Here is a 12,960-nt window from a genome sequence, read left to right on the forward strand (position 1 = left end):
TATAGGAGAGTGCCTTAGCCTGATACTGTTTTGCCAGATGAAAAGTCTTCCAGCCCTCTCTGTCTTCATCCATCATGAGGGGCTGGAGGTGAAAGAATTCCCAGAACATCAGAATGCTGGAGATTACAAAATGTAATCACTCTCACAGAGAAATGGTGGTGAGTTAGCCTCTGGGATTGGAGTCAGGAACACATGTCATGGTAGAATAGCTGAGTAATAGAGTATATGAGGGTGTGTCTATGTTGTGAGGGGTTAATAATGTGGGCACAGGAGTCTACACACATGTAAGTGACATGCTGTTGATGGTCGAACTCTGCATGTACATTGTGCATTGTGTGCATACAGAATCTGCATATATATCAGTGTGGACTGAGTGTATGAGCACCACAGGGCACATGCATGTTCAAGAGTATGAATGTCAAGAAGAGTTGAGTGTATCTGTGCAATAAAAGTAAGTGTGTGAGGGGCTCCTGGGTGGCTCAGTCAGTTAAGTGTCTGACTTCGGCTCAGGTCATGATCTCCTGGTTCATGAGTTCAAGTCCCGTGTTGGCCTCTGTGCTGACTCCTTCAGATTCTGTGTCTCCCTCTCTCTCTTCCCATCCCCAGATCGTGCTCTCTCTCTCTCTCTCTTTCTCTCAAAAATAAGTAAACATTTAAAAAATTTAAAAAAAGAAAGTGTGTGAGAGACAGCAGTGCAAGTGCAAGGTGCTCTTTCTAAGAGCAGGAATGGGATCCTGGTGAGGCTGTTGTGAAGGTACATGAATGTGTCTCTGAGATAAAGGATATTTTGAAAGTATATATGACTATGTAAGGGGGTGAAAGCCTGGTGTTTGGTGCAATGCCCTTCCACAAGCTGAATGGTAGCATAACTGTAGAACATTTAAGAGAGAAGTAATAATGTTTCCAAAACGAGGAACACCTTTGTGCATTTCCACAACGTCTTCTTGTTCTTTTTGTTTTGTTCTTTTGGAGCACTTCTGCCAATAAAAGGCTGGTGTCCAGAGGTGGTCAATTTTCTCCATATCCCATGGACCCTTCCCCTCTCTCACATAGCACATCATTATTCAAACTAGCCCTCAGAAATGCTGTGATTAGTCGAAGACACCTCTGGTTAACCATTTTCAGGGAAATGTTTAATACTTCCAAGAGTTATTGTAACTCTGATTCCTGGTTGTCTTTACAATGACAATCTACGGATTATACTTGACATATTTGCATTCAGTGATGCTCTTAAAACTAATGGAAATATAGACTATTTTCTTTGTACCTAAGTAATATTTTTGAAGCATTCTCAATGTCTTAATTTTCTTCATAAAATAGAGGAAATATTAGCCCTTCCTGGGGCCTGCTGATCATAAAATGAAGAAAGAAAGTTTGCCTACATTTACCTCTAACCAGTGATTTCAGGAAGGCATCAGTTTCCAACTGTGTAGACTTCACCCGCTGTGTGTCTTACTCCCTGGCTTCTTGCCATCCAGTAGGGGCAACTCCCAGAAGTCCTCAGGTTCCAATCCTGAAAAGTGCCCTGGCCTCCCCCCCACCATGGGACTGTTCAATGTCACTCATCCTGCTTCCTTCCTCCTGACCGGCATCCCTGGGCTGGAGAGCTCTCACGCCTGGCTAGCAGGGCCCCTCTGTGTCATGTATGCTGTGGCCCTCGGAGGCAACACTATGATCCTGCAGGCCGTGCGAGTGGAGCCCAGCCTCCATGAGCCCATGTACTACTTCCTGTCCATGCTGTCCTTCAGTGACGTGGCCATGTCCATGGCCACACTGCCCACCGTGCTCAGAACCTTCTGCCTCAATGCCCGCAACATTGCCTTCGATGCCTGCCTGATCCAGATGTTTCTCATTCATTCCTTCTCCATGATGGAGTCGGGCATTCTTCTGGCCATGAGCTTTGACCGCTATGTGGCCATTTGTGATCCCTTGCGCTATGCTGCTGTGCTCACCAATGAAGTCATTGCCGGAATAGGCATAGCTGTGGCTGCTCGGAGCTTCATCACCCTCTTTCCCCTTCTGTTCCTCTTCAAGAGGCTGCCTATCTGCAGATCCAATGCTCTTTCCCACTCCTACTGCCTTCACCCAGACATGATGAAGCTGGCCTGTGCTGATATCACTATCAACAGCATCTATGGACTCTTTGTTCTTGTATCCACCTTTGGCATGGACGTGTTTCTTATCTTCCTCTCCTATGTGCTCATTCTGCACTCGGTCATGGCCATCGCTTCCCGAGAGGAACGCCTGAAAGTTCTCAACACATGCGTGTCACATATCTTGGCTGTACTTGTGTTTTACGTACCGATGATTGGAGTCTCCACAGTGCACCGCTTTGGGAAGCATGCCCCACGCTATGTACATGTCCTCATGTCCAATGTTTACCTCTTTGTACCTCCTGTGCTCAACCCTCTCATTTACAGCGCCAAGACAAAGGAGATCCGCCGAACCATTGTCCGTATGTTTCGGCGCATGAAAACATGACTTTCATGCTTGCCTTTAATATCTGATGTTGACTGTAGCCATAAGTCTTCATCCGTGGTGTTATTGTCATCATCACCGTCATCATCTTCAATCACAAATAATAAAATAGATGTGTGTGGTGTGGGAAAAGTAAAAGATCAGAAAGTGGAGATAACACAAAACAAATGGTAGTACAATCAGCAAACCTCAGTGGCATTCATAGAGAGGTGAATGTTGGTGATTAGATAACATTTTCCTGAGGAAGATTGATGTAAGCTAGGAATCATTTTTTATAACAGAACCATTACCAATATTATAATAACTAATAAATTGAGTGTCATCACTAAAAGTGTCAGGTTCTATAAGAAATTGATGTGATTTAATTCATTTAACCTTCATCACAATCTCATGAGGTGTAGAGAATTAAGTCAGTTTTTCAGAATAACATAGATGATAGGTGATTCAGATGAGACTCAGTTCTTGTCTATCTCCATTCTGTGTGTCTAACCCCAACAAGGACCACCCTCTGTCGAGTTGGCCTCACTATTAACATTACCACAGTTATCCTTCCCTTCACCATCACTGTCACCTTGAACATTCATGAGTGCTTCGAAACACTCAAAGCACAAAGTGAAATTTGATGTATTGTCAGAACTTGCTATACGATGTATGACCCCAGAAAGCTGAAAGAGGCTGACATCTAGAAGAAACTCCAGATTCTTCTCTGCTTCCTTCATCTGCTCACTAAACCATCCTCTCACAGGGAGGTTCAATATCTGAACCATAGACCTTTTTTCTTTTTGACATTGTACTAATAAAATGATTTTTCTTTGTCTTCCTTTCTTGGGATTTTAATTTTCTTCTACAAAATGATGTGGTAACAGATGTCAAAAATCATGTCTTTCTAGAATTTCTAGCTAAAAAGCCCTGGGAGAGGCAATAGAGAATTTATGACTTAGACACTAGAAAATAATTATTTTGCACCTTCTGTTAGATCGGCTTTCTTGCATTCTCTTTCCTTGATACCAGGGAGGTGGGATACAATAAGAAATTCCTTGGCAGAATTAGAGTACTTTCAGATGAGGTTTGGGCTTACATCTAGACTAAGTTAAAGGAGATGCCCTATTGAGATCGACCTACACACAAGGGAAACTGGGCCAGATACCCCAGCACAGCTGAGCATAAAGTTATCTAGAGTTTTCTTTTTTTTTAATATGAAATTTATTGTCAGATTGGTTTCCATACAACACCCAGTGCTCATCCCAACAGGTGCCCTTCTCAATACCCATCACCCACCCTCCCCTCCCTCCCTAAGGGAATATGAAAGTGAAGTATCAGGTGACAGAGGGAGGGAACTATTTCTGAATGGAAACGATATAAGCATTTGGGATTCCGGGTTCCATAAGTGAAATAAGAGAATCATAATGTCAGTGCTGTTGTAACATCACTCAGCATGAGTTCAAATGGGAAATAATGAATCAGACTATGGTCTTCAGTCAGTTTAAGTAATATATATATACATTTTTCTTAAGTAGGCTCCACACCCCATGGAGGGCTTGAACTCATGACCCTGAGATCAAGACCTGAGCTGAGAACAAAAGTCAGATGCTTGGCTGAGCCACCCAGGCACCCCAATAATGACCTTTTTGATTCATACAAGAAGCACTGCATCAGTTAATAATAAGAGTAGTAATTTATTATGCCTTGAGAGTCAGATTAAATTATTATATAGGTGCAAAGGCAAGGGTTGGGGACCCTTCTATATATGAAAATGAGGAAAACGTTCTCTGACTCCATCCCCAGGGAGAAGAAGAAGATGACCTTTTCACTACAGGCCTAACATTGACAGCCAAGGGTAGAAAGAAGCAAGGACAAGGAGCACTGGAATAGGAGCCTCCTATACGTGCCGCTGGCTCCTCTCCACTTTATTTCCTCCCTTCTTTCTTCATTTTCAGTTACCAATGTGGCTTGTTTACAGGGGATAAGGAAGAAACATTCCTATGTTTCTCCTCCTCTTATGAAGTACTTCGGAAGAACTTAGGGCCACTACTGGGTCTTCCGTCCCCAGAAGGTGGAGATTAAGCCCTGCTTTTTGCTAAAATGGAAACTTTCTCTTGTCTTTCTTTATTTAACAAGCTTTTCTTTGAACTCAACCTTTTTCCCTATGACATGGGAAAATACCTGGATTTGGCCAACTAAAAAGAGAAAAGAATATTGTACACTTCTTTTATTATATGTCCCTTAGTTCTGCCTTAGAAAATTAGGTCACAGGGTGCCTGGATGGCTCAGTAGGTTAAGCGTCTGACTTCGGCTCAGGTGTCGTGACCTCACAGTCCATGGATTTGAGCCCCGCCTCGGGCTCTGTGCTGGCAGCTTGAAGCCTGGAGCCTGCTTCGATTCTGTGTCTCCCTCTCTTTCTGCTCCTCCCCCATTCACACTCTGTCTCTATCTTTCTCAAAAATGAATAAACATGGAAAAAGAAAACAAGTGTGAATTTAAAAAAAAAGAAAAAGAAAAAAGAAAATTAGGTTACCTAAGAAAACTACATACTGAACTTGGCTCAGCTAAGTTTGCAGGGGAACAATACTGAGGTTTGTGGGGGAAAATGTCTGAGTAATAAAGGCCATGCTTTTGCATTGCCTGTCAGGGGTGCATAGTTCATCCTCCAGGGCCTGCATTGGGTGGGTCAATAAAGAGATGGAACTAGAACAAGACTTACAGTAGGGTAGGGTTCCTGACCCCCTTGCCTCATAGTAAGACTCACAGTAAAATCAATACAACTAGAATGTGATGCAGAATTGAGAAAACACACATCCACGTTGTGTGGCCTTCCATGCAATTAATTTCTGTGTGAGCCAAGGAAGTGGGAGAACCTTCAGAAATGAGAGCAGGGTAGCAGAGGGCTATGACCAGGCCCCTGGGCATGGCTGACCATCAGCCCCACTTTTTCAGTCCCACTGAGGTTCACCCCACCTCCAGGAAGCCATCTCCACACTTGATCAGTTCTGCTAGGATGGGACAGCTTTGCTGCTGCTGTTGTGATTCAGCAGGATGAGTAGCGCTCTTCCCCAGAATCAGGGGTACAGACGATCTTTCTTCTGGGTTACGGTTCTCCCCAGCAAGGGCATTGCCTCGTCAGGAGAATATCCGACCCTCTTTTGTCAGCTGCACATATTTTCCCACCGTGCTGATGCAGGGTGGACTCAGGACCCTGCACCGCTCTGTTTCATGTTCAGGAAAGAGGGGATCCATGTGTCGGTGGCTGTGCACTGAGCACAGGAATGCCCTCCAGACAGCTCAGTGGGGTGTGTGCCCTGAAGAGGGCTCAACGTTCATAGAAACAACGAAGAGCTCATGAAGTCAGCAGTCACTTTGTGAATTACTATCTTCCCAACTTCAAACAAGTAATTGGGTCCCTGCTGAGCAATTACCCCATGCAGGGGAAGAGGAGGACCTCTCATCAAGCAGCACCTGAACACGAATGTCTGTTGGGAAGGTCATGGAGAAGTCGTGACTGCTGGTTGACCCAAGAGCTGGACCTCAGCCGTGGGGGCTCCTCACCCCTGACCCTGTCCTTGGAATGTGCATAGAGTTTGTCTTCCCTCTCCCTAACGCAGCCCCAAGGAAATGACCTTGAGATAGTCATGTCTTGCTGAAACCTTCTATAAAATATACATGACTGAGCCCAGGTAAAACCTCCATAGAAACTTAAATTTTTTTTTCTTAATGTTTATTTCGTTTTGAGAGAAAGAGAGACAGAGACAGAGAGAGCACAAGTGAAGGAGGGGCAGAGAGAGAGGGAGACACAGAATCCACAAAATCCAAAGCAGGTTCCAGGCTATGAGCTGTCAGCACAGAGCCCAACACAGGGTTTGAACCCACGAACTGCGAAATCAGGATCTGAGCTGAAGTCAGACGCTTAACTGACTGAGCCACCCAGGCGACCCCCTCTATATAAACTTTTAAGATTCTGGCAGCAGGTGTGAAGATGTACTGGCCTTGGGTCATCCAGGACAAACCTAGTATGTAAGTTTCCTTGTTAAATCTGCCACCTACAGATCTGGGGCGGCCTGCATCTTTCTCCGGGTTCTTCCTGTCCTCAGAATATGGGGGTCAGTTTCAAATAATACTTGGGAACCTCTAGAGGATCTTTCAAGCCAAAGTCAGAGTCCAACAGCTTGTTCAATGGATTTGTCAGATTAGGTGTAGGTGTATGTGGTTTGTATTCATATTTCTCATATGAAGTGTTTTTATTCCTTTTTCTTTTCTTCTATTACCCGTGGAAAACTTCTTTATCAAATGTATGTAAGAAAATAAATAGAGGAGATACTTTATCTGTTAAATGATTATTTGATTTAGTCTGTTTTGTACATGTGTCACTCAGGAGTCAGCTGACACCACCTAAACATTGGCTATTTCGTTGAACTTTGCATAAGCCCCCAACGTTCTTCACAAATAAAGTATAGCCCCCAGCCAAAACTTATGATACATTTCTGGAGTCATGCATCACTCATCCAAAGCATGGATGTGTGGCAAGCTTTATTAAAAATTTAGATTATAAACAGATCTCAATTAATAGAAATGCAACAGACAGAGCTGGTTATTGGACAATCTTGATCTTACAACATTTACGGCCAGTAATGGTGTTAATAAAAAAATTTTTTTCTCAATCTCCATTTTTCCTAGCACGGATATTAGTCACTATCCTTTATTCAATCCTGAGTCTAAAAAAAGCACTTTTTTTTTTTAGTGGAGTGGATGTAATTCTGGTGACACACTATTTTTATTACAATCTTTACTTCTGGTTTTCTTAAAAGAAACACAGCTCATTCCTTTATTCCTCCAAAAGTATTTATTGTGACTTACAACATGGGAGGCACCATATTCGTTTTAAGGGCTCCGTGATTATGAAATTTAGTCATTAGGGTCTGCGAGAGAAAACTGCCTGAAGGGAGATGGTAGGGTTATGAAAAAGTCTCGCAAGATGTGTTTACTAACTATTCCTTTTAAATACCCCCTTGCATAGCTAGGCCACGTTGGGAACGGCTGCAGTGTGACAGAGAACGTGAGACTGTAGTTAATGTTTATGAGAACTGTGCAGAGCAGCATGAAGCCTGGGAACCACAAGGCTATTTTTTAGGGCAAATATCCCATATTACAACCTGGGAGTAAGAAGCTTCCTGAATGGCTGTCTGTATTCTTACCACAGAAGACAGTCTATAAGCAACAGTGGCTCCGAGTCAACTTTAAATACTAGTCTTGGTGGTCAAGCACATTGTCCCTGACTGAGACAAAATCCTCTGTGAATATTAAACAGCTTAGAAGAGACAGAGTGTTAAGTGGCTTTTCTGTATTGGACATTTGACATGACATTGTATAAACTAAATCTACGGTGGATTTTAACACAAAATTCTGGAGTCAGCAATTTCATAAACAAATCTTACATGAAATGTAGAAGCAAGTAAAATAAATCTGAAACTCAAAGAAATTCCTGCAAAACATATATCCAAAACTTTATACGCCTGGGTTACAAACACTGGAATGGAAATAGCTCTCATTTCATTTATTCAGCAAGGATGGAGATTAATGATTACATTCTATTACCATCCAACATTAAGCATCCAAATATGTGCAAGAACGTTTTTACAAATAATGTAGAAAAACAAGTTTACAGTTATTAGGGAGAAAGAAAGTTAAAAGACACATCTTAGGTATAAATTGGACAATTAATTGTACATGAGTTTTAAATCAATCCTGGTTTATTTTCAATACACTTTCTTAACTGTGTTAGCCTTCAAACCACACGAAATATTATAAACAGGTTTATAAATGTATCATTTATTTAGATATCAGATTAAATACTAACCTTACCAGTTTGAACACATGTAATTTATGTCCAAAAGAAAACTTTTCTTTTAACATACTGTTAATTAGTAACTTTATCAATATTTTTAGGCAGCAGTAAAACATATGCATATATACATGAATAAATGTAAAGGATTTTTTCTGTATTAATGAATTAAGAACTTTTAATTTTCTGCCTCCTCAGTATATTTTTCTTTAATTCACAGTCAGTATGCATAGGTCATATTTACTGTGTGTGTGTGTGTGCGTGTGTGTGTGTGTGTGCGTGTGTGTGTGTGTACACCCCACTGGTCCTTGTCCAACTAAGGATTGGCAAGTGAACAGTTCTAGAACAATGAAAGGGATTTCTCACTTTTTTTGTGCAGTGATCCCTTACTTATTCAGAGCTTAGCCCAGCACATTTATATTCAACTGGTGAGACACACACAAGAAAACATTCCCAGTGTCACATGCTTTGTTATCAGGAAGCAGTGCTTATCACTGCCCCCGCCCCAGTGCTCAGCACAGGTTAGTCATTCCATGCGTGTTTGCTAAAGGAATAAATAAGGCATCACTGAACAAAATGATGACAGAAATACTTTGTGTTACACCTAGCACTCACTCTGCCCCTTATTCTGTGACTTTTCAATTCTGTGGTTGGAGAACCTATGAAATACTGAAGTCAGCCATATGGTTTCTGATATTCAGTTATAGATACCAAAGCATTAGGATATAAAAATAGTTTTAAAAGAAGAGGAAAGATTCCCATTGTAATTGTAAGCATGACTTTAAGGGCCGTGGGTTAATCTTTCTCCTTCCTTTCTTTTTCGCTCATATCTGTGTGGAGAGTTAGTTTATATCCGATTTTTGGACCCATACATAGAGAAGGATGGTTTTCCAGCTGACTGGGAGGGGATTCTCTGGACTGGGAGGGGATGGCCGGTAGCTTTTCCAGCTTTGTGGCTCTCGGGCGCCGTCTATTGTGCAAACAGCGCAAAGGAACACCTATTTTTGAGGCCACTTGTGTGTCTCAGACACACTTGTGTGTTTCCAGAAGATGTCTAGCTCCCTCCCTCTGTTCCAACCCTAGAGCTCTCCAAACCTTCCTTCCAAGGGGTACACGCAGTTGAGAATTTTATTCTGTACTGTGGCGCTATCTTGCACTTGCTTCCTCTATAGCCTGCACCTGTCATCAGTACAGTCTTCCTTACTCAGTGATCTTTATCTGTTTACCTCTGGTTTCCTTCAGGCTGAGGTTAAAACCTCCTGGAAAAGCTTATTTGTTGAACATTTCTGAGATTCTCAAATGCTTAGGAGCACCACAGCATTGCTTGATCCTCTCAGGTGCATGAGGACTTGGACCTTGTAAGGCTTGTTCCCAGTTTCACCAGTCAATCTCAAGGTCACCTGCCTAGATTTCTGTTTAGGTTACCATCCTCTCCTGTTGGGGGTGAATGTTTGTAATGGGGGGGGCATTTCTTGTTGGAATAAGTTTGGTTATTACCCTTCACTCCACTGCTCCCTACCAAATACTTTCTAACTTTGTGCTTTGGCTATAACTATCTTGTTCGAGGGTACTTGTCATTTCTCTGTCATCTAATACTGTCAAAGATGTTATCTCTATAATTTTTATTCTGTTTCATTTTTTTGTAATGGATGGTGAATTTTGCATTCAGGTGGTGTTCAGAGAAGATTCAGATATATATTGTTGCTATGTTTAGGGCAATGTCATGTCACTCAGTCCTTATGGCTTTATTTTTTAAAAGTTATTTGATGATGATTTGAGAAAACAAATATGGAAAAGGATGTTTCTTTAAAAAGTGTCAAGTTTCTGCCTCAGTGTCTGCCTCCTTCAGTCATCCAACAGAGCTGACATATTCCATAGCCTGCCCTCTGTCCAGTGAAAGCTGCCATGCTTGTGTTTACTTCTGTCAAGTGTTCACGTGCCCTATGTGGGTTGTGCTCTATGTGTTTTGCATGAATTTTCAGATGATTACTCTCTCCTCCTGGCTGTTACTCTACAGGGATTATGCTCTCTGAATGTCCTGATATTCTTCAGCTTCTCTACTTTACTCTACAGCTCTACTCTAGCATGTGCTGAAGTCTCTGGGCTTGGGTGCTCCCTAAAGCCATGAACGTCCATATTCCAGCAAATTGTGGGCCCATCTGCTGTTGCCTCTGAAGCAGACTCACCCCACCATCAATCACTGGTATCTGTTCACCTTCCATTTAGAGTGCTAACTAGCTCTCTAGAAGAAAGTTAGTCATCCCCCAAGTCAAGTCCAAGGAATAGAAATATATGATTTTTTCCACAAATTTTTTCTCCTTGTTTTAACTTGTAAAGTTCAGGTGTAAACATTTGTATTGCATAGTCAGAATGTCAAGCATATAGGTTCCATTTTATAAGACTCATAAATAGTCTTATTTATTTCAAAAGTCAAAAGTTGGTCACAACTATTGTGTGTCTTTAATTTTTAAAGTTTAAAGATACTCAAAGTATTATTCCTTTAAAATGTATTAGGTGATACCTTTGATCTCAAGTAACAATCTTCAGTTATAGCATGGTTTACATAGGTGTTTGTTTTGAGATTTACTTGAAAGCATAGATGTAACTAGTTCATTGGGACAAATAAAAGAGTCTAATTGAAGACTCTCTTCCTTGTTAGATCTGAGAGAAGTCATCTGTGGCAACTTGTGACATAGTTAATTACAGCGTAAGGCAGTCCGATGTATTGAGTTAATGGGTTATACCCAGGCTGTCCCATACAACTAATAGCAGATACCGAGCAGAGGTACATTTACAGGATGAGATTGAAATGCTCCAGGGCCAAAATCATCAAGAACAACAAACTCCTAGGGTACTTAGGTTCCCAGAAGATCTCTCCCTGATCAAAGCTTAGGCTTAAAAAACATTTTGTGTAGCCTCTTACGAATTTCTTTAGTCTTAATGGAATAGATAATTGGGTTGAGCATTGGAGGCACAAAGAGATATACCAGGGACATTAACTTGTGTACATACTCAGGGGCATGCTTCCCAAATCGATGAACCATGGACACACTAACCATGGGTACATAGAAGATGAGCACAGCACAGATGTGTGACACACATGTATTGAGTGTCTTAAGCCTCTCCTCCTGGGAGGCAATGGCCAGTACAGAGCGCAGTATGAGCACATAGGAGAGGAGGATGAGCACTGAGTCTACACCAAAGGCGGAGATAACAATGAACAAGCCATATATGCTATTGATGGTGGTATCTCCACAGGGCAGGCGGATCAGGTCTGGGTGCAAACAGTAGGAATGGGTTAACACATTGGCCTTACAGAAAGGCAGCCTCTTCAGAAGGAATGGCAATGGAAAGACCATGCAGAAGCTGCGGATGATGATGGATATGCCCATGTGAGCCACACGGATATCAGTGAGCACTGAAGAATAACGCAAAGGGTTACAGATGGCCACATAGCGATCAAAACTCATGGCCAGCAGGATCCCAGATTCTGTCCAGGAACGAAGGTGGATGAAGAACATCTGGGTCAAGCAGGCATCGAAGGCAGTCTCCGGGGCATGAAAGCACAAGGCAGCCAGTACGGTGGGCAATGTAGAAAAGGACACGCCCAGGTCATTGACAGACAACAGAGACAGGAAGTAGTACATAGGCTGGCGCAAGCTCTGCTCCTCCTTTATGATGAAGAGAATTAGGATGTTACCCAGGACGGAGACAGCATAAAGCAGCAAGAGGAGGGCCGCTAACCAGTGCTGTAGGCCCTCCATCTCTGGGAAGCCTGTTAGTGTGAAGCTGGTGGTGCTAGAGGTATTAGTCCCAAAACTTCCCATGAGGATCCCTGAGTGGCTTTTGGGAAAAGAGAACCAGAGCAAAGTGAGGTCAGAAAGTGGAAGATCAGGAGAGCTCACTGTCCTCAGGATGGAAGGGGCAATGATCCTTAGAGTCCATGACAGTTAGATCATGAAAGGGTCAGGAAGGAACAGGTAAGAAGCTGTTAGTTATATTTCGGAACTTCTATAGTCTTACCATATCCACAGATGGGTCATGGGCTCCAAATCCGTCTCCACAGATACCCTTTGACTCTTTTTTGAGGGTCAGATATTATCCCTTATTCTTGTTGTCTCTGTGTGTTCTTTACAGAAAGAATCAAATCTTTCTCCATTAGTGGAAAGTGATTTTACCCTTTATTCCTACCAGTTCTTAGCTACCACCTTCTTCAAGAAGTGAGGTACGGGAGGTCTTCCTTAACCCTCCTGGCTTACTGATTCATTCATTCTTGTGAACGGGATGACATCTCCATCTATGCTCTGCACCGTTTCTCCTCTCTTACCTGCACTCAGCCATCACTCCAGCTCCTTCCTCATCCTCTCTTTGTTGCTTGAGCCCCTCACTTATTTGTCAAGGGTCCAGAATCTCTGATTCCTCCACAGCTGCCTGCTTTAGATTGTCCTCTCCTGCATGTTCACATTTTTTCTTCTCTGTTTAGATGAAGCATTCTCAAACTGTACCGCATGTTAGATTCATTTGAGGAGGTTTAAAAAGCTCCTTTGTCTGGGTCACACTCTTATCAATTAAATCAGAATCTCTGTCAGTGGGTCTCAAAAATATTTTTTTTATTTCCCAGGTAAATGTGATAGGCAGCCAGGTGTGAA

The 12,960-nt window shown here is 42.3% G+C and overlaps 2 protein-coding genes across 3 annotated transcripts; one reads left to right on the top strand and one right to left on the bottom strand.

The window, feature by feature from the left end:
- The first annotated feature begins 1,542 nt into the window (after positions 1-1,542).
- LOC102951710 (olfactory receptor 51I2) lies at positions 1,543-3,802 on the top strand. 2 transcript variants are annotated; one of them, XM_015542096.2, is made up of 2 exons: positions 1,543-2,459; positions 3,793-3,802. In XM_015542096.2, the coding sequence occupies exons 1-2, from the start codon at positions 1,543-1,545 to the stop codon at positions 3,800-3,802; spliced, it is 927 nt and encodes a 308-aa protein (XP_015397582.2). The 2 variants fall into 2 exon arrangements, with proteins under 2 accessions (XP_015397582.2, XP_007092280.2); XM_007092218.2 differs by lacking the exon at positions 3,793-3,802 and having other exon boundaries at positions 1,543-2,481.
- Positions 3,803-11,193: 7,391 nt separating this feature from the next.
- LOC102951432 (olfactory receptor 51I2-like) lies at positions 11,194-12,285 on the bottom strand. The gene has a single exon (XM_007092217.2). The coding sequence runs from the start codon at positions 12,136-12,138 to the stop codon at positions 11,194-11,196; it is 945 nt and encodes a 314-aa protein (XP_007092279.2). The 5' UTR covers positions 12,139-12,285.
- Positions 12,286-12,960: the final 675 nt, after the last annotated feature.

Source organism: Panthera tigris, chromosome D1 (assembly GCF_018350195.1).
Source record: "Panthera tigris isolate Pti1 chromosome D1, P.tigris_Pti1_mat1.1, whole genome shotgun sequence".
Taxonomy (NCBI): domain Eukaryota; kingdom Metazoa; phylum Chordata; class Mammalia; order Carnivora; family Felidae; genus Panthera; species Panthera tigris.

Bases quoted from the DNA above. Each gene is read 5' to 3' on its own strand.
- LOC102951710 (XM_007092218.2), top strand. From the start codon at position 1,543: ATGGGACTGTTCAATGTCACTCATCCTGCTTCCTTCCTCCTGACCGGC.
- LOC102951432 (XM_007092217.2), bottom strand. From the start codon at position 12,138: ATGGGAAGTTTTGGGACTAATACCTCTAGCACCACCAGCTTCACACTA.